Source organism: Rhinatrema bivittatum, chromosome 17 (genome assembly GCF_901001135.1).
Source record: "Rhinatrema bivittatum chromosome 17, aRhiBiv1.1, whole genome shotgun sequence".
Lineage (NCBI taxonomy): Eukaryota > Metazoa > Chordata > Amphibia > Gymnophiona > Rhinatrematidae > Rhinatrema > Rhinatrema bivittatum.
The window spans coordinates 47,220,978-47,242,722 of record NC_042631.1 but is presented as its reverse complement, the minus strand read 5'-3'; the positions used below and the strand labels follow the sequence as shown (position 1 = coordinate 47,242,722).

At 42.2% G+C, this 21,745-nt stretch overlaps 1 protein-coding gene across 3 annotated transcripts in view; it reads right to left on the bottom strand.

The window, feature by feature from the left end:
• GATD1 (glutamine amidotransferase like class 1 domain containing 1) overlaps window positions 1-21,745 on the bottom strand; it is a 66,045-nt gene that overhangs the window by 32,210 nt on the left and 12,090 nt on the right. For all 3 annotated transcript variants that reach the window (XM_029583215.1, XM_029583213.1, XM_029583216.1), the window contains exons 2-3: window positions 15,090-15,166; window positions 7,315-7,420 (exon numbers count right to left, since the gene is read on the bottom strand). In XM_029583215.1, the coding sequence (XP_029439075.1) occupies window positions 7,315-7,420; window positions 15,090-15,166 (183 nt within the window). The remainder of the gene's footprint in view (window positions 1-7,314; window positions 7,421-15,089; window positions 15,167-21,745) is intronic.

Genomic DNA, 21,745 nt, shown 5'->3' with positions numbered 1-21,745 from the left:
GGATTTCTTCAGCACAATTACCTTTTCTACTGGATTGAGGACCCTCTGCTCCCACCCCTTTCGCCTATATCCCTCCAAATCCTCCATAAAATATTGATAGAAGAGTTCAGAGCTCTCCGACATTTCAAACTCTTCTCAAAGGTCCTGAAATGTTTTCAATTGCACATTTTCCTCTTCCCAGAGTTGCCCCAGAAACCTCAAACTGAATTTCCACCATTCATTTGCAGCCCTGTGCATCATAGGGGATACCAGCTTCATTTTATGCCATACTGGCATAATTCCAGACAAGGGCTGTATATCCAAGTCTAGTTTGTTGCACACACTTTGCCACACTTTTAAGGTGTGCAATATATGGAGGCTTGAACATCCAGCTATCTGCATCCCATGCAGTAAATCCGGCTGCAATAATAACGTTGGTAAATCCAATCTACCAGTTAATTGTACTTCTATGGAGTATCATGATGTTGCCTGGGGCCACACCAATGCACCCGATAGCCCGGCCGCCCAGTAGTATCTCTGTAGATATGACAATGCCATGCCCCCTGCCTCTTTTGGTCTCCATAGCATTCTCATCTTTACTAGGGCCTGTTTATGTCAGATAAACGTAACTAATGGCCCCTGTAATTTAGTGAAAAATCCCCCATGCAAATTTCATGGTACATGCTGAAATAAGTACATTAATCTCAGAATATTTGTTTTAAGGATATTAATTCCGATGGACCATAAATGGAAGCAATCATCCCAGGCCCTTAAATCTGTGTGTATTTGATCCACTACAGGTCCATAATTCTGCTTACATAAATCAGCTGGGACCTCTGGTACCCAGATGCCTAAATATTTAATTCCATCCGTGTCTTTTGAAACTGTGAAAAGCATGAAGGGATATCATTAACACCCATACTCCAATAGGATGTACTTTTAATTTGGAAAAATTAGTCTTATAAGCAGAATCTCTGTAGTAATCTGATAACAACTGTAGAAGTCTCGGACCAGCGCTCCATGTGTTTGTCAAAAAGAGGATAACGTCATCGGCATATAAGGAGATGACATGCTCCCTCCCTCTTGCCTGAAAGCTGGTAATGCCCGGGTTTGTATGGATCTTTTCCGCTAACACTTCTATCGCTATATCAAACAGTGGAACTAGGGGGCATTCCTGTATGGCACCTCCTGACACAATGAAGGGGTTTGAACAGCACCCATTTGTTGATACCTGAGCCCTGGGGTGTGAATAGAGTGCTCTCACCCATGCCCGAAATTCTTCTGTTAATCTCACCTTCTCAAACTTTTTAAAGAGGAAAGGCCAATTAATTTGGCCAAAGGCCTTTTCCACATCCAGGGCCACCACCAGGTCTTCCCTCTTTTCCTGCCTAGCTCGGGAGATGATATTCATCAACCTCCTGGTATTAGGGTAGAGAGCCATCCCTTAATAAACCCCATTTGGGGATGTCACATGATGAGGAGAACCCGGGTGGATGTTTCGGTCTGGACTCCTGGTGCCATCCCCTGAAATCCGATGCTGAGGCAGGCATGTTCTCACAAACTGTAAGAGAGCCGGGTTGGACTGCTTTTATGAACATCAATTGCTACAAGAATAAATCTCCTTCTGGCATGCCAGCGAAACCAGAAAAAGGAGAAAGAAAAACCAAAAGTCAGCAAAGACAAAATGGTCGCTGCAGCAGATAAAAATCAGCATTGCTCATTGGATGACAATGCGGTAAATGCTCTAACTGCGGTGGTAACAGCGGTAATAGCTGGGTAAACTGGGATTACTTATCTTAGCAGATCGCTGAATTAAAAAATTCAGAGAACGATTTTGGGCCGTGGTTGGAAACTTTAGAAAGCCACATGATGGTAGCAGAGGATAATGCATTGGAGGCAGCCAAGAAATTACAAAAATTGGAGAAGATGGTATTGGCACACGAGGAAAAGATCAATGAACTCAAAAACCAATCGCGACGAAATAACCTACACTTCATAGGTTTTGCATACTCAGTGGAAGAAAATAAACTTTCAGGTATTCTTACTAAGTGGCTTCCAGCAGTGTTAGGCCTTCAGGAACTACAAGGCTCATTGATTATGGAGAGGGAGCACAGGTTAGGGGTGAAAAAGGTGGGGGACCTATGTCCTTGACTAGTGATTGCACAGATCCTTAATTTTGTTCATAAACAAGTGATCAGGCAAGCTTACCCCAAAATGTCATCACTAGAATGCAATAATGGCCCGATTATAATATTTCAGAACTATTAATTCAAAGTGGTCATAAAACGGAGATAATTTGGCCCTCTGTGCGCCCAGTTAACAGCAAAGCAGGTTTGATTCACCCTGCAATTTCCTGCCAAGCTGCGCGTTTGGTGAGGTGGTACCATGCACGTTTTCGATAAAATGCATGAAGCCAAGAAATAAATTGAATCGTTACGTTAAGCTTCCACCGGCTAAATCTTCACTATATTTGCAATATTAAGATGGATAGAGGTTTCTCTCGATACATTGCCTGATGCTACTTTACAGTTGGATTTCGTGTTCCTTTCACAACAGTGGTGCATGGAAGTTCATACTCTGGCTGAGTTATTTTTTGGAATTTCCTGCTCAATTCATCAGCTATTCATCATCTGAACTCTCCCATTTTTACCGTAGAATATATCATTCAGTATCATTTGCATTCATTGGGAGTTCAACGAGCATCACTAGCACTTACATGGGCAGCCACTAACAGCATCATGGATCCGGCACATACAAGAACTACTATTGGTAGTCTGGTTTTGTGTATTATGGAGTCTGTTATCAGTGGAGCCTGCAGAGAACAATATGTTTTGCCAAAAGGTTCCCTGATGTTTCTAATCTGCTCCATGGGCATAAAGCCATCCACTCCTTCAGAGATTTTGGTTATATTCCTCTGGAAGCAAGCACAGCATGGAACTCTATTACAACGCAGGAAATGGTTTTGTGGACCTATCATCTCTTCTTCAATGTTTGAATTGCCTCTATGGTTGTTTTACTTTATATGAGGTTTTTGCATTGATATGTCAGTTTTATTATTACATTATTGGTGAGGTTTAGGGGGCTGGCACCTGATCGCACATGCAAGTGACTCTAGTTCTTTGGGTAAAGTGCAGATATTCATGAACTGAGCATGGAGCTCTGGAATACTTTCTTACCAAAATTGTCCAGTAACCTGGGATCCTTCCCAAATAAGGTGTTATATTCCACTTCTTCAGCAACTTCAAAGCAGATTACATTCAGGTAGTATAGGATACTTCCCTGTCCCCAGAAGGCCTACAATCTGTTTTATACCTGAGGCAATGGAGGGTGAAGTTACTGCCCAAAGTCACAAGATGCAGCAGTGGGATTTGGTTTCCCTGGTTCACAGCCCACTGCACTAACCACTAGGATACTCCTCCACTACTGGATCCTCAGCCCCCAAGACTGGAGGGGAAATGACATGCAAATGGATACCTGCTATATATAAACCTCCTGGTCACTTCAGGGCCCATGGACATTGAAAGGTTCTCATCTTCTCGATGAATTTCAAGTAGAATCAGCCTTCTGGAGGAGAGGAATGATCAAGCATAGCTGGAGATGAGTCTGATGGAATACCTGTAGAGCTCCCACTCCCCTGGAGATAGTGCATTAGATTACGAATGCGAAGTCAACTGCGGTGAAAAATGAGGGCAATGTGGATGATCCGGTCAAGGCAGTAAGTCTGCCTTCCAAATGGGAGGAGGCCACTGCAAGTGACAAAGAAGAGCCTGGTAGTGAGGGTTCCCTGGAGATTATAGCAGAGGGTGATGCAGTTGCCATTGGCAGCAAAGAAAAATATGTCAGCAGAGGTGGAGGAGCAGCCATCGATTCACTTAGGAGGAAAGTGAAGAAACCTGACTTGTTCAATAGTGTTGAACTCTCTAGGTCACAGTGGATGGAGGCACATCTTTTTCTGAAACTAGAATAGAGTCCTGTTCCATAAGAGGCTGTCAATTAGAAGCCAGACGAATGATGGAACAGACCAGATCTGGAGTCTCTAGGCGTAGCCCTTGTGTTAAAAGCTGAGAGACTGGAAGAACCCTGGTGAGCGGAGGCAGAAGTAGAATCCTAAGCCATGAGGACTCTAGGACAGGTATAGAGGGTAGGGAAGCCCTTAGAATGGCAGGGTCTAAAAGCCCTGCAGACGCTGCATGCCTCTCATGTGGCAATACAGAGAGATGTGGAGGAACCCCAGTAGAATCTTGTTGGGTATAACGGGTTGAATGCATTGGGAGATCCATCTGCATTGATGACTGCAGCAATGCTTTGAGTGGTACATCATGCATTGAGTGAATTTATTTATTTATTTAACAGTTTTTTATACCGACCTTCATAGTAAATTACCATATCGGATCGGTTTACAATTTAACAAAAGGGAAAAAAAACTAGAGTAACAAATTCACGTAAACGAAAGATAACAATAAGTAGGAATAAGTCAAAGTTACAATCAACAGGGGGAGAGAACTTGGAAGCTTGCAACAAGCTGGAAAGAAGATAGGCCGGTAAAAGAAATTTTACCATAGAGTGTACAAGTTAAAAACTTAAGGACGGTGCTTTAACCTGAATGTCTCAGAGTCCATTTATTTTTTCTTTGAGAAACGGAGTGCCAGACCGGGTAGGAATGAAGGCCAACTAGTGATTGTCTGGTGGTTCAGGGAAGGCTTGTTGAAAGAGCCAGGTTTTAAGTCTTTTTCTGAAAGTTAAAAGGCATGGCTCCAGTCTGAGGTTTGATGGGATACTGTTCCAGATCGATGGGCCTGCTATCGAAAAGGCTCTGTCTTTGGTCGTAGCAAGGCGTGTGGCTTTAGTGGGGGGAACATTAAGAGTGCCTTTGTAAATGTCCCTAGTTGGTCTGATAGAAGAGTAGAGTTTGAAAGGTATTTCCAGGTCAAGTTGAAGTTGATGATGGATGGTTTTATGGATTAAGGTGATTGATTTGTATAGAATTCTGTAATTTACTGGTAACCAGTGTAGGTTCCTGAGAATTGGTGATATGTGATCGTAGCGGCTGGTACTGGTTAACAATCTTGCTGCCACATTTTGAATCATCTGCAGAGGTTTAGTAGAGGATTTGGGAAGTCCTAGTAGAAGGGCGCTGCAGTAGTCTATTTTGGCGAACAGTAGCGCTTGGAGGACTGTCCTGAAGTCGTGGAAGAATAAGAGAGGTTTAAGTCGTTTTAGGACCTGTAATCTGTAAAAGCAATCTTTCGTTGTTGTATTGACCATTTTCCTTAGGTTTAGTCGGTTGTCTAGAATCACTCCAAGATCTCTAACCTGCTTACATGTGATGTGAGAGTTAAGTGGTGTTGGTTGGTGGATATTGTTATCATTTGAGGAGATGAGGAGAAGCTCTGTCTTAGAAGCATTAAGGACCAAGTTTAAGCTGTTGAGTAGATTGGTGATGGAAAGTAGGCAGTTATTCCAATGGGTGAGAGCTTTTGAGATTGATTCTGTTATGGGGATTAGAATCTGTACGTCGTCTGCGTACAGATAATGAATTAGGTTGAGATCTGTTAACATTTGGCAGAGGGGGAGGAGGTATATGTTGAAGAGGGTTGGGGATAAAGAAGATCCTTGTGGTACGCCAAGATTAGATTTTGTTAGGGGTGACTCTTTATTATTGATTTTGACTTTGTAAGTCCTATTGCTGAGGAAGGACTTGAACCAGTTGTACGCTGATCCAGAGATGCCGATATCTGCTAGGCGATCCAACAGGATGGTGTGATTGACGGTGTCGAAAGCTGCCGAAATGTCTAACAAGACTAGTAAGAAGGAGTGTCCTTTATCTAACCCCATAATAATATGGTCTGTTAGTGAGATGAGGAGGGTTTCAGTGTTGCGTGATTTACGGAAACCATATTGCGAAGGGTGTAAGATCTTGTGGTCTTCCAGATAGTCAGAAAGCTGTGTGTTTACCAGTTTCTCCGTTAATTTAGCGACGAAAGGGAGGTTAGAGATGGGTCTGAAATTTGCTGGTACATTTGGGTCTAAATTGTGTTTCTTGAGGAGGGGCTTGAGTGAAGCGGTTTTTAGGATGTCTGGGTAGCTTCCTTGGGATAGGAGGCTGTTTATTATGCTGGTCAGAGGTCCTGAGATCAAGTTTGGGATTAGAAGCAGGAGTCTCGATGGAATATTGTCAGCAGGATGGCTAGCAGGTTTCAGTTTTTTTAGAAGGGATTCAATCTCTTTGGTGGAGATTGATTCGAAACAGTCAAATTTGGGTCTATTTAGAGAATTGGAATTCTCACCTGACTTGATGGGAGTTATATTTGTAGGAAGGAGGGCGAGGGTATTTAAGGATAGACTGAGGAGAGAATTGAACCATTTGGTGCTGAGTGAGCCAGTTTATGCGTCGATGAACATAATGCACCTTAGAAGTGCTTCAAGCCATTGAGTGTCAGGTGCTTGGAATGCTTTGATGTAGTTGGTGTCAAATGCTTTGATGTATCATGTGTTGGGCACTCTGATGCACTGTGCATTGGGTGCGCCGAAGCATTGTATATCATATGCTCCAATGCAACAGGAGTCTTCTTCATTGGTGTCAATGCAGCAACTACCAACAGTGCTGACGCGTCTTGGCTTTTCTCTGATGCAGGGAGCGGATCCACGGAGTATCTGCATTTGGAATTTGATGCATGGTGGCCTTCTAATGGCATAGTACTCGGCAGCCATGAAGGAGGTGTTCTAGAAGTTCTTCAGCTGACGTCACTACCCAGGAAAGCAGAAGAGACTGCACTCCAGGGTGAAGAATGGTTGCAGCCTCCAGTTGATTGATGTAGGGCCTCAGTTTTTGCCACTCTGGATCTCTGTGACCATGGAGATATTCAAGTGCAGGCTGGGCACTTAGGCTGGCCATGGTTTAGTACCAGACAGTGATAAGAGAAGTCGTAGCCATCTGTTATGGACATTACCTGACCACAGACACAGGCCTTGAAGGCACTCACAGTGGATTTGTTTTCCCTTTATATAGCACTGAAAAGTACTGCTGAGGGTACTGCAGAGGCAGCAAGGCAATAAAAAAAGAAGAAAAAATTTGGATGAGGATAGACTGAGGAGAGAAAGAAAAACAAGAGGAGGCTATGAGGCAACTCCTGCTCAAAGCTCTACTAGCTTGGTGAGCCAAGTCAGTTTGGTGTTTCCAGATGATGTTTCCATAGATCACGGCTAATTCAGCCTGCTTATCGATGGAAAACTACTCTGCTTCTTGCCCGCTGCTTAAGACTTTCCCCTGTACTACGCTGACTGTTTCTAATCAAAACTCAATAGATTATCACTGCTTTCGGTGGAATTACTCACCATCTGTTGATTCCAGCTTGGCAGGGTTTGCATAGGATTTCAGCTGGAAGTCCTGGATCCAACGCATGTTGCTCTCATTCACATCTGCGAAATCAATGGACTTCCCCTGGTATTAAGAGAAGGTGACAAAAAGGATTCCACAAGCAATGACAGAGCTTTCTCAATTTATCATCATATTTGTAATTCTCTTTTCTTTTGAAGGCTGTGCTATATTAACCAAGATCCTTTGCTCACCAGGATGGGAAAGAAATGTCTCTGTTAGTGCCTTTACTAATAATAGCCCACCCTGTTTCTCCCTTCTCTAGCAGTGCTCAGTTGTCAAACCCCAATCCAATCCTGTAAGTGTTACCTTAAACATGTTCACAACCTGCTTACATGTGCTTATACTTGCCTCAGGTATCTCATAATGATATTGTCACTGTGTCTTACCCCCAGCCTCTATACAGTGCAAAATACACTAATACAATTTAATAGGCTGATGCAATAATCTGAGCTTTGTGAAACTCTACGCTGGTTTTCAGCACAGGTTTTAACACTCAGATTAAAATGTTTTAATTCCCGATGTAGTAAGATAATGCTATTTATTTATTTATTTCGTAATTTTTTATATACTGCGGCACGTTAATAACATCACCTCTGTTTACAATAAACCAGCAACAAGCTTTACAGTCTATATGAAATAAGGTGTACATAATAAATCTATTAGGAATAAATTAAGAACAAGTATTAAGTACTTAATAACAATTAAACTAATGATAATCTTATTCCATAGTTAATGGTAAGCCTAATAATAAGGGGAGATGAGAGCCCGGTCCAGTAAAACTTTAGTAGCGAGAGATAAAATAAGTGGGTAAGTGTCATTGGATCAGAGAAAAACAGGAACAAGTAATTGGCATTTCAGCAAAAGAAATATGCAAAAAACATTGGGAGTTTAAAACAGCATGTTAATTGCAAAATGGTGCACTTGGCTTAGGCCAAAAGCACATTTTAACTCAGGAAGGGGAATAGGGGGGGAATCCCTAAGAGGCCGATGGAGATCATGGCAGCTAACCGTGGTCGTGGTTAGCCACTGCCACGATCTCCATCTGCTTGTACTGATGCCCCACCACCTTTCCCGAGTTAAAATGTGCATTCAGCCTTTGCCAAATGCTCATTTTCCAGTTAATGTGTTATTTATTTATTTATTTTTATTTAAAGGTATTTATATACCGCTTTTTAAAATAAAATTTTATCAAAACGGTTTACAATAGTTTAAAATAAAATGAAAAATAAAATGCAAGTTAAATAAAATAAAAATACATAAATTTAGTTAAATAGCTAGGTAATTACTAGCTTAAAATAAAATTGTTAATTAAAAATGAAACAATAATAATAATAATAGAAGCGTGCCATGGTAAACAGAATAGGAGAAGCAAAAAGGCGAAAGGGGGGGAGGGAAGAAGTGGTGAGTTATCAGATAAATATATCCCAGAAAATGAAGGGAGTGAAAAAAAAGATTGAGTGAAAAATTGAGGTAATATGTGTCAAGTGAGCAGAATTGGAGTAATATGAGTCAGATGGATGAGGTTGAAGAGGTGGGCACTTCAGATTTGTTGACAGTATACTTAGAGGAGTTATTAAATGCATGTTGAAAAAAGTAAGTTTTAAGAGCTTTTTTGAATTGATGAGGGTTTGATATTAGACGGAGAGGGTTGGGTAAAGAGTTCCAAAGAGAAGGTCCTGCAACTGAAAATGCTCTTTTTCTGGTTATGTCTAATCTGGCCTGTCGTGGGGATGGAATGTCTAGGAGATTTTGAGTAAGTGATCTTAGATGTCGGGTGGGTTTGTAGATACGAAGTAAGGTGCATAGCCAGGTGGAGGAAGAGTTGTAGATTAAGCTGTGAATGATTGAGAGTATTTTGTACTTTATCCTGTATTTTATGGGGAGCCAGTGAAAAGATTGTAAAATAGGGGTTATATGATTGCGAATAGGGGTACCAGATAATAAGCGAGCTGCACTATTTTGGACTAGTTGTAATGGGTGAATTGATGAATCGGGTAAACCTAGGTAGAGTGCATTACAATAGTCTAAACCAGAGAAGATAAGAGATTGAAGGACAGTTCTGAAATCACGATAGAAAAGAAGAGGGCGAAGTCGTTTCAAAAGTTGTAATTTGTAAAATGATTTCTTTGTTAGGGAGGAGATTTGTTGTTTCATGGATAGATCTGTATTTATAGTTACACCTAGATTTATGGCATGACAAGTTATTGGGATAGTTGTGCCGTTGAAAGTAAAGTGAGATGGAGGGCCTATGGAAGTATCTGAAATAGATGTTAAGTGTACTAGTTCGGTTTTTGATGGGTTGAGTTTCAGACGGTTATGGGATAGCCAAGAGTTAATAGTAGATAGATAGAGTGAGACTAATGATAAAGTATCGAACCAGGAAGTTTTGTAGGGGACAAGAAATTGAATATCGTCTGCATAGATTTTGAATTGTAAGTTGAGTGAGGATAGGATATGACAGAGCGGAAGAAGATATATGTTGAATAGTATGGGGGATAATGATGATCCTTGGGGAACGCCAGATGGAATTGTGTAATGAGTAGAAGATTGGTGATTGATATTAACTTGCTGAGGGCGGTCTGTAAGAAAAGATGAAAACCAATTTAGTACTGTGCCAGTAATGCCTATTGCTTGTAAACCTGAAATGAGGATTTGGTGATCAACCGTATCAAACGCTGCTGAAATATCTAAGAATACTATGATATAGTCTGTATATGAATCAAATGCCCGGAATAATGTATCGAAGGTGGATAGGAGAAGTGTTTCTGTAGAATGTCCCTTTCTAAAGCCATGCTGATTGATGTGAAGAATATTATTTTCGGATAAAAAATCGGATAGTTGGCGTAGTACTGCCGATTCTATTAGTTTAGCTAACGATGTGAGTGTGGCAATAGGTCTGTAGTTATTGAGATCGGTTGTGCCTTTTGTCTTTGATTTTAGAATAGGTAAGATAGATGTTTTTTTCAAATTATGTGGAAATTGTCCTGTTTCTAGTGATTGGTTAACTAGACTGCTTAGAAAGGAGTATGCATGATGACCAATAGCTTTAAAGAAGGCTCCTGTTGTTTTTAACTCCCAGTGACTTTGCAAAGCAGTAGCACTGGAAACATCACTCTATGTCTGACCCAGGAGTTAAGTTTCCAAATGTAAGAAAACCAGAGTTAGGTCAGTGCACCTCTCTGTATCAGTGAGTACTACTTAATGATCTCATTTGCATGGAATTTCCATGCACGGGCACTAAGCAGTATTCCCATTTTGGAATGCCTGTTTTCTGTGGACAAAACTCCTTGTTGCATCAGTAGTAAGCCTTGAACACAGAAAATGTGCGCTGAAGTGCAGGCAGAAAAGTGCCCTTTATGGATCGGCCTGTTAGTGCTTGCACTATTCCATAGCCACTGTAGCTCTATATGTTACTTCCTGACTATATACAGTAAACTTGTAGTGTTGCAGTACCCCACACTGTTATTATTACTATAGAGTTAGTTGTAAGTTATCCCCAGATTCTTTAAACTTATCCTAATCTTTGGCCCTCTCTATGCATACAACTATTTATAACTTTTAAGTCTTTCTTAAGCAGAGGAAGGGGTAGAATAGATACAAACAGTTGAGAAGCATGATGGTGAGTTTGAGTCCTCTTTAGGTAATATGCCATGGCTCTTTTAGAGTCAAGGGTGGTTCCCTCAGACAGGGTGAGTAGGTCGCCTCAGGCAGAAAAATTTTGGGGTGGCAGCGACCACCTTATTTCTCAGTCAAACAAGAAGAGAAAGTCCCACAGCAGTGAGGTGTAATGATGTGCTAGTGAGGTTCCCATCCCCCACCAGAAGGAGGAAGACCTTCGGGCCAATGAGGTTCCCCTCACCACTGGCAGGAACACACAATCCTGTGGCAGTAGTGCAGTGTAATGACACGTGGTGGGGTTCCCACCCCCCACCAGCAAGAGAAAAAACGGCATACTGATGAGGTTTCCACGCCCTATCTGCAGGAAGTGACAGTCCTGCAATGGCATGGTTTGAAGTTCTACTGCTGTGGGTGAGAAAGAGAGAGAAGGCGTATGTGTGTGTGTGTGGTATTCAGGAGCATGTATGCAAGTGAGAGACCAGGAGCATGTGTGTATGAGAGAGAGGGAGTGTCTCAGTGTGTATGATAGAGAGACAGCATGTGAGAGAGAGAGAGAGAAACTGAGCATGTGTGTGTGTTTGAGAGGGAATGCATGCATGTATGTGTGTGTTGAGAGAGGGTGCACATGCATCTGTCTGTGAGAGAGAGAGGAAGCATATGTATGTGTGAGTGTGAAAGAAAGCAAGAGCGCATGTGCATATGTGAGTGAGACGGACCGTATGCTTGTGTTTGTGAGAGACAGTGTGCATGTATGTTAGTGAGAGAGGAAGTGCATGCACGTATGAGTATGAAAGTAAGAGAGTGTGCACATGTGTGAGTAAGAGAGAGAGGGAGTGTGTGCATGTATGTGTGAGAGCGAGCACATGTGAGAGAGCAACAGGGAGCGCGTGCATGTATAAATATGTAAATAAGAGAGAATGGGTCTGTAAATAAGAGCAGGAGTATGAATGCGTGTGAGAGAACAAGAGAGTATGTACATGTGTATATGTGAGAGTGCATGCATGTGTATGTTTGTGTGTATGTGAGAGAGGAAATGCATACATGTTTGTGTATGTAAGAGAGAGGGGATGTGTGTGTGTGTGTGTGTGAGAGAAAGAGAGAGAACATGCATGTATTTATGTGCATGTGTATGAGTCAGAGAGGTTATGGATATATTTGGGTTTGTGAGAGAGAAAGAGGGAGTGCATGCATGTGTGTAAATGAGAGAGTGGGACCATGCGTATGTACGTGTGTGTGAGAAAGAGCGTGCGCATGTGCTGGTAGGAGAGTGTGTCTGTGCGTGCATGTGAGAGACTGCATGTGTATTTGTGTCTGTGTGAATGCTAGAGAGTGCGTACGTGTGGGCAAGAGTGCGCATGTGTATGTATATGAGAGAGAGGGGGAATGTGTGCGCGAGTGTGAGATAGAGACCCCGTGGATATGTATGTGTGAGAGACCGATAAAACAAGAGGGTAGGCGATCTAAAAAAGCCGTGAGGGCAACAAAATGGATTAGATGCCAAGAAATGTCCGTTTACAATCTTTATTATGGAGACTCGTTCATCCAATGTAAAGCCCGACTCAGGCTGAGTTTTGCCCCCACATTGGGGCTGCCTCAGGGGCTGTGTGAAATATCTCTTATATAAGTATGATAGTTATCTCATACCATCAAGTTTGTCAGAAAGTTTGTAGGTTGTGCAAAAATTGTGATAAACTTAAGGTTTAATTTCAGCTGCCTACGGGTCTCCCTCTAAATCCTAACCTGAGTCGGGCTTTACACTGGATAAAGATTCTAAACGGACATTTCTTGGCATCTATGTATGTGTGAGGTACAGGGTGCACATGAGTGTGTTTGAGAGCGATAGAGAAGGAGCGCATGCATGTGCGTGAAAGGGAGGGAGCATGTGCATATGTGTATTTGTGTGTGTGTGAAAGAGGGGGAGAATTTGCATGTATGTGTGAGAGAGCAGGAGCACATGCATGTGTGTGAGAGAGAGAGAGAGAGAGAGAGTGATGTGTATGAGAAAGAGAGAGTGTGTGTGTGTGTGTTATGGTTCGACTACCGTGGTAGGAGGAGTTAGCAATCTGTTATGCTCTACTCCTCAAGAAGGGAGGCGTTAGCAATCTGTTACGAATCAGCTGTAGAGGGAGGAGTTAGCAATCTGTTACAGTTCTCCGTGAGGAGTTAGCAATCTGTTATGAACTGGCTCCTGTGGAAAGAGGAGTTAGCAATCTGATATGCTCAGCTCCTGTGGAGGGAGTAGTTAAACTAAGGTATAGACTGCGGATTAGCAATCTGTTATGCATCTCTAGCTGAAGACTCCTGATGGAGAAGGAGTAGCCATCTGTTACCAGCAGAGTGCTTGGAGAGGACACTCGGCTGTAGAGGAATGTAGATAGGTGGATCCTTGGGCCGATGGCAGATGACAGTGCCCTCAGGAGGATATCCTGAGAGGGACCACTGGCTAGGCTTGGGTATGGAGACAGACACAGATAGTTCTTTTATTAGACAGAATAGTAGAAACACCAGAGGTAGCAGTAGTGAGCTGATATGCCCGGCAGGGCTGAAGTCCCTCAGGAACTAGAACAGCGATCCCAAGATTGCTGAGTTGTAGAGAAACTATAGATAGTGAGTAGACAGGGTATGCAGTGTTCATAACCAGAACTGTATGACAAAACTCACATAAGGTCTTAAGGAAGCTCAGTAGCTGGAAAGGGTTTCATTAAAATCATCCATTGTACCTGAAGACTGGAGGATAGCTAATGTAACCCCCATATTTAAAAAGGGCTCCAGGGGAGATCCGGGAAACTACAGACCGGTTAGCCTGACTTCAGTGCCAGGAAAAATAGTGGAAAGTGTTCTAAAGATTAAAATATCAGAACATATAGAAAGACATGGTTTCATGGAACAAAGTTAGCATGGCTTTACCCAGGGCAAGTCTTGCCTCACAAATCTGCTTCACTTTTTTGAAGGAGTTAATAAACATGTGGATAAAGGTGAACCGGTAGATATAGTATACTTGGATTTTCAGAAGGCATTTGACAAAGTTCCTCATGAGAGGCTTCTAGGAAAAGTAAAAAGTCATGGGATAGGTGGCGATGTCCTTTCGTGGATTGCAAACTGGCTAAAAGACAGGAAATAGAGAGTAGGATTAAATGGTCAATTTTCTCAGTGGAAGGGAGTGGACAGTGGAGTGCCTCAGGGATCTGTACTGGGACCCTTACTTTTCAATATATTTATAAATGATCTGGAAAGAAATACGACGAGTGAAGTAATCAAATTTGCAGATGATACAAAATTGTTCAGAGTAAAATCACAAGCAGATTGTGATAAATTGCAGGAAGACCTTGTGAGGCTGGAAAATTGGGCATCCAAATGGCAGATGAAATTTAATGTGGACAAGGGCAAGGTGATGCATATAGGGAAAAATAACCCATGCTATAGTTACACAATGTTAGGTTCCATATTAGGTGCTACTACCCAAGAAATAGATCTAGGCGTCATAGTGGATAACACATTGAAATCGTCGGTTCAGTGTGCTGCGGCAGTCAAAAAAGCAAACAGAATGTTTGGAATTATTAGAAAGGGAATGGTGAATAAAACGGAAAATGTCATAATGCCTCTGTATCGCTCCATGGTGAGACCGCACCTTGAATACTGTGTACAATTCTGGTCGCCGCATCTCAAAAAAGATATAATTGCGATGGAGAAGGTACAGAGAAGGGCGACCAAAATGATAAGGGGAATGGAACAGTTCCCCTATGAGGAAAGACTAAAGAGGTTAGGACTTTTCAGCTTGGAGAAGAGACAGCTGAGGGGGGATATGATAGAGATGTTTAAAATTATGAGAGGTCTAGAACGGGTAGATGTGAATCGGTTATTTACTTTTTCGGATAGTAGAAAGACTAGGGGGCATGTGCCCCATGCTAACTTCATGCTGTTCTGACATTTTAAACAATATGTCTAAAAGAATCTATTCATTGCAAATTAATTTTAAAGACAAACTTACAGCAAAATACGGATAGTACAACTTTTCACAACTTGTCACATATTTTCCAGGACTATTCTAGGATTTCCCCTTAGGCCTGCCAAGACAGATACTAAAAATGCAGGAATTTATAATGTGAGCACTTACCCCTGGAGTGGCCACTTGCAAGTTAAAGGCAGAACTCCCCAGTGTGAAGGCATGGAGGAAGGACTGTGCAGACACCCCTGAAAAACAGAAACAGGAATCAAAAGGAACAAGTCAAATCTCACCTCACACTATACTTTTGTACCCTTTACTGACTGTACATTACCCAGATGCAAAACCAGGAACCATAACAAACAGATCACATCTCACCTCACATGGTGCCCTTTATTGATGGTACACTGATTGCACTAGAGACAGGAAAATTAGCTCGATAAACCCAAATTATTTTAGACTCTTGAAGGTAAAACTTAGGAAGAGTTAAATAGCAGCAAAGCAGTTCCTTCTCAAACATATAAACTTAGAACAAAGATACCAGAAGCTGAAGTAACTCAGGACCTCTGGTATCAACACACATCTTCCTTTCATGCTATGGGAGCTGCTTGAACACTAAAAAACATTGACTTTAATTGGGAAAAACAGAATTATTCTTCTATTAAAACCTTTTTAACTCTTCTCCTCCTCCCCCCTTCTCATTTGGTGATGGTGGGGCGGGTGGCTTCCATTCTTTCATTTGGCAGCAATGGCATGTGGCTCCTCTCTGCACTTCTTTACCTGTTGGGAAGGCATGGAGAAAGACAATTTGCCTCCTCCTTTAATAGACTAAGGAGTTGAGGAGAGAGGAGGGAAGGCAGATGGCCTGATCAGTCCCAACACCTCTCACCAGTGGATGGACAAGGTTAGGGAGATGACTCTGCTTATTCCCGTTTCTTTCCTGCAGACTAGGGTTGGGGATAGGAGGAAGCAATGGAGAAAGATGGCCCCGCTCCTTCCAGCAGCAACATTGTATGGGAAGGTATTATGGGGATGGAGGAGTCATAACTGGATCACCATTGACTGAGTCTGCAAAGCTGGAAATGTAGTCAGTAGAGGCAGATGAGGAACTGCCGATTCTCCCCAGAGGGAGGCAAAGAAGCCTTTAATAATATCCTTGATCTGCTCAAGAGAGTGTGGAATCCTCTGACCTGACATTGGTGGGGGAATATCTTCCTCTGAAACCAGGATAGACTCCTGTTGCACCACAGGCGGTCTATTCAAAGCAAGAGAAATGATTGAACAGACCAGGTCCGGAGTCTTGAGACAAAGCCCTTGGGTCAGAAGCTGAGAAATTGTAAGTGCTCTCGCAATGGATAGTGGAAGATGGAGGGAGTCTTCTGGTGTGAATAGCCGGGTATGTAGGTTCATTGTTATTGCTTTTCGCAGTATAACCGGTTCAGAAAGCCTTGTAGAGGTCATGTATTGTTCAAGGGGTAACACGGGGAGAACAGGTGCTGATATGTGCCTCTTCTTTCTGGATTTTTTTGAGCTTTGGTGAGAAGAGGAGGTGGAATGAACAGAGGATGGTCACTGAAAATCAATTTGCATCAATGAATACATCAATGCGTCAAAAGGCACTTTGTGCATCAAAACTTTTTTCATTGAGTGTGTAGATGATGAGATTGATGCCATGCATATATGTCACTGTGTGTAGCTGTTTGAAAGTTATCCTCCCTGGTTTTATCCCATAGACAAAGAATGAAGAAAAACAAAGTTTGCTTACCATACAGTATTTTCCATAGAAAGCAGGATGAATTAGCCATGATTTGTGAGTGACATCTTCCAGTGGAACTGTTTCTCCAAGCTAGTAGATCTTTGAGCTCTACTGAGCTTGTGCGGGAGTTCACACACTGGGCATTGCCTCAGAGGCTCCTCAGTCTATTTCAAAGCTAATAGTAGGATAGTCTACTCTCCAGGGAGGAGGGCATGCATCTCATGGCTAATTCATCCTAAGTACAGAAAACACTGTGTACGGTAAGCAAACTTACTTTTTTCTGTAGACAAACAGGGATGAAATAGCCATGATCTGTTGGGAGTCCCAGACTGAGGGCTGTAGTGGAGAGTTTACTGGTAAGCAACCCAGACTCCACCATGGAGTCCAGACTATTTTCGTAGTATATTGTGCAGGACCACCTTATCTGAAGTAACTAGAGCATCTAGGCAGTAATGCATTGTGAAAGTATGCACCGATGACTGGTTTGCAACTTTACAAATATCTTCAATGGGAACCTCTTGAGATGTGCAATTGAAAAAACAGTAGCTCGAACCTGGTGAGCTTTTACTGTGTTAGTAAGAGTAAGTCCAGCTGTAGTGAATACAGTTTGTAATCCAACTACATAATGTCCTCTTAGTTACTGCAGTATCAAGTCTGTTTGGATCATAAGATACAAAGAGTTGCAAAATTTTCCTCTTTGATTGTGGGCAAGGTTTATAGTAAGCCAGAGCCCTTTTACAGCGTTCTCTCACCATCATGAGCATGAGGTTGTGGAAAGAAGATACTAGAAACACAACTTTCCAGGTGAGATATTTGAGAGATTTTGTCTCTAAAGATTTGAACAGAGGTTTCATTAGCTGTGTGAGGACTATAGTTAGGTCCCAAATTACTGGTGGTTTACGAATCAGGGGATGTAAATGTAAAAAGCCCTTCATAAACTTTGAAACAAAGTATTTAAAGAGATAGGTGTACCATTTTTGGGGAAATGATAGGGCTGCAAGGGAACTGAGAGGCACCTGTAGGAGTACCCTTTATAGAGTCTCCACAGAGAACTACTTACAAAGATAGGCTATAAAACGCTTCGCCTGTAAGTATCCATAAAAATGAGTATTAGGAACGTTCCATTTTTCTTGTAATTCTTGAAATGAGACAACACCTGACGATGCAAGGCGCAAAAAATCACAGACCCCAGTCAGACCTTTACCCTGCCATAGGTGGAAAAGGCCAAATTTTTGACCTGGGAGAAAATAAACATGATTAATAAAATGTACAAAGGGAGATACATAAGGTAATGATTTAAAAGAAAATTATGCATCCACCTCCAAGTTTTAATCAAAGACAGAAACAGGCGAGATTCATGAACCAGATAAAATTTACGAACTTTCTTAGAATGCAAGAGATGAATTAGTGAAACAAGTTCATACTCAGGTTTTAATAAAAGGGATGACAGCATACTTATTACAACCTGGCAAGAGATCAGAGATTAACCGCATCTAACATGCCACACTGTACCAATGCCCATCAGGCAAAACACAAACCTCCCATCTGCCTGTCCTGTAACAGCATAGCTTATCCTTGCAGCTTTCCCTTGCTAAATAAAGTGTTTAACAGCAGATTTAAAGATATTAATACCACTTTGTTTGACCCAGCAAGGAACCATCAATAAATAAAGAATGCCACAGTTCTGGCAATGCTATCACTTTCACTAATGCACAGCGCCCAAGGAAAGACAATGGTAAATCCTGCCATTTGACCAAAAGCTTCTTTACATTAGCAATGGTCATATATATTCTGATAGGTTCCAGCCAACTTTATGCCTAGATATGTAAACTTTTCTGTCTCCCATGCAAAGGGAAAAACACTAGGCCACCTACCAGGTAAGAATTTTATCCAGTGGAAAAGCTAGAGGATTTAGAATAGTTAATACATAGCCCCCAAAATAATTCAAAATGTGTTACTATAGCTACCACACTAGGGATAAACAACAACATAACATTAAGATGACATCTGCAAACAGAATGATCTTAAATTCATGACCATGATAACAAGAAACCCTCCAACTCCTGCAGTTTTATAGCCACATTTTCATTTCTAAAAAAAAAAAAAAAAGCAAAACCAACAAGGATGACAGAGGACACCCCTGCTGAGTGCCCCTACAGAGAAGAAAGAAATCAGATGGGGGTCCATGTACCAAGATCCGCATACTTGGAAACTTGTATAATTGCCTGCACACATTTCAAAAATAAATAAATAAATAATTAAAATAACAAAACTCATATTCAGAAAGTAGCCATAAAGCGTACGAACAGTTAACTTTGTCAAATGCTTTTCAGCATCTAATCTGAGAAAGAGAGCAGACGACTGCTTGGCCTACAGCAACAAGAAGACCCTAGCCACATTTACTAATGAGAATCCAAGCCAGCTAAAGTAGGAATCATACCTCCCAGCCTATTAGCTAGAATAGATGTAAACAATTAGGATTTTGCCTGCTGCGCAGCCTCATCCTACCCTGTTGACTCCTGCAGTGACACCTCCCCTTCAGCAGAGGCCTCTAATGAGCTCTGCCTGCAGCCATCGGAGCAATCTCAGCCATCTGTACTGGCCTGACCATGCCTGTGGTACAGTCTCCTAGCCTCCAGGAGCCCTCAGTAAGCTTAGCCACCTGCCTCCCTGCCTGCGCCACACCAAGCTCCAGCCCCATTTAACCCTGCCTTGTCAGAACCTCCTTGCCTTATCATGGTATCATCCTTGACTCTGTGAGCTGGTCCTTGTTTCTTGACTTGCTCTGTTGCCTTTGGGCCTGCCTGCCTTGTGGACTTCTTGTTCCTTGCCTTGCCTTGTATCCGGCCTTGAGGCCTTTGGGCCTGCTCTGTCTTGTATTCTACTTTGAGGCTTTCAGGCCTGCTCTTTAACCCTGCCTTGTGGCCTTTCCTCGTCTTCCTGCAGCCTAGTGCCTTCAGGCCCCTTGCTTTGTTGCTTCCGGGCTTCTATGTTCCCCTTGTCTAAGTCCTACCCTAGTCTGCTTTGTTTTGTTCTATCCTTGTCTGGTCCTTTCTTGGTTTATCTTATCTAAGTCCTGTCCTTGTCTGGGATTGTTGTGCCCTGCCCAGTCCTTGTATTCTTGCCTTGCTTAGCCCTTGTCTGTATCCGAGTTCTGTCCTTGCCTTAGTCAGTGTGCTTGTTTAGTTCCAGGTCCTGCCCAGTATCTTGCCTTGTCTGCACTCCCTGTCCAAGTCTTATCTGCACCTAGAGTCCAAGACTTACCAGCCAGTTCAAGCCTTGTTCTAGTCCAGCCTCACCTTGTCTAATCTGGTTCCAGCCTATACGAACTCACTATCATGTACTGCCACTGCAAAGACCTACTGGCCCCCAGAACCCAAGGGCTCAACTTGCAGGGAAGGGGGCTGGCTAGGCAGAAGACCGGCCCTTGTCTAGTCTAGAGTCCTGTCTTGCAGTCCCTATGCCACTCTTTGGGTGGGTTTCTCCAGCTTCACATCAGAGGGATATAGGCCAAAATGATTCAGGCAATAAAGGATCTTTCTCATGCAAGACAGTAATCAGTGCTCTATTCATATCTTTAGAAAACTGCTTACAGTCTATCGCCTCTGCAAATATAGACTGAAAGTGGATACCAACAATTGCCCCAAAATTTTATAAAACTAAATTTCAGAAATTGGCTTATTTAAAAAAAGATATATATTCAGCTGTCAGTCAGAGAAGTTGCAAATTAGGACGACATGAGAGATGATTCTGAGCCAGTCTGCATAGCATACAAATTCTGAAAAAATTCAAATGTCTTAGAAATTTCAAATAACCTATTGGTCTTATGTCATTCTTTTGTCTTGAGGGCAGAGATACAGTATGATTTCCTTTCATTATGCACTAGATTGCTGGTGGCTACTGTAGTTTTTGTTGATGGCATTATCTTGGCCAACTTCTTGTTTGGGATGGATTCATGTGCTGGTAAAGGTGGTAGACGGTATTGATGGTAAGAGTGATATGACCTCCTGGGGTAATAAGGTCATTTATATGAGAGATATGGCCTTCTGGTAGAGGGATGCAGTTCTGCCATTGTGGAGAGTGATTGGACATGCTTTTTGTTCTTCGATTTGTGACACAGTTTTAATAGTTTTTCACCAAGACAGGATAAGTCAGCCAGTTTTTCATGTACATCTTCTCTAATGTGCTAGCTCTTGACCATGCTATGCAGCAAGCTTCAATAGATGCTGCTGAAATATAAACCACAGTATTGAACAATTTGTATATTGAGCAAAGTAGGTGACGAATTGCCTCCTCTAGATCAAAAAGAGGGAGTAGTGTTATTTGTTCAGCTGATTCTGAACAAATGAAGGGCTTCAAGTTCTGACCACAGTCATAAATGTACTGGATCATGTAGAATTGATGCTGCATGATCCTAAATGTGAGCACAGTTCCCTGGAATACTTTTTTTTACCCTATAATCCTTTCCTGGTAGAATGAAGCCAGATCATTTTTGCCTTCTTAATGGCAGATTCTACTACTACCGAGTTATGAATTAAACTATGCCATCTTGATGATTTTTTTCATTTGAAGCTTTAAATCCAGTTTCTGGGCGACAGTTATGCCTGAGTAAGGCATTTCCCACATTTTCATTAAAAGAACATCTAATACCATGTGGGTAGGCAAGGCCAAAGGTTCTGCAGAAATGTCTAGGATCTTTAGGATACCCATGACTTCTGCTCTTTTATCTGGATCTTTAAGTACTGGTATGTTCAGTGCTATACCCATCTTCTCACAGACTTTGAGTATTTTAGGTCTTTCGGTGGAGAAATGTAATCCAGCAGCAGATCCCAAGGAATGCCTGTGGAGCTGCTGGGGTATTCCCCTGGTGAATAAATACTCGACATAAGGTTCTTGGCCATGGGTTTGCATTCTGCAACCCAGAGGAGATTGTGATGGGTGGCGGATGTTCACTTGAGATAATCCTCTTTGCTCTGAGGAAGGATGTTGATAATGGTGGAGCACCTGGCATTACCCTTTGTAGCAAATACAGGTTGACTAGGGTATGCTAGAGGAAAGGTTGGTTGTTCTG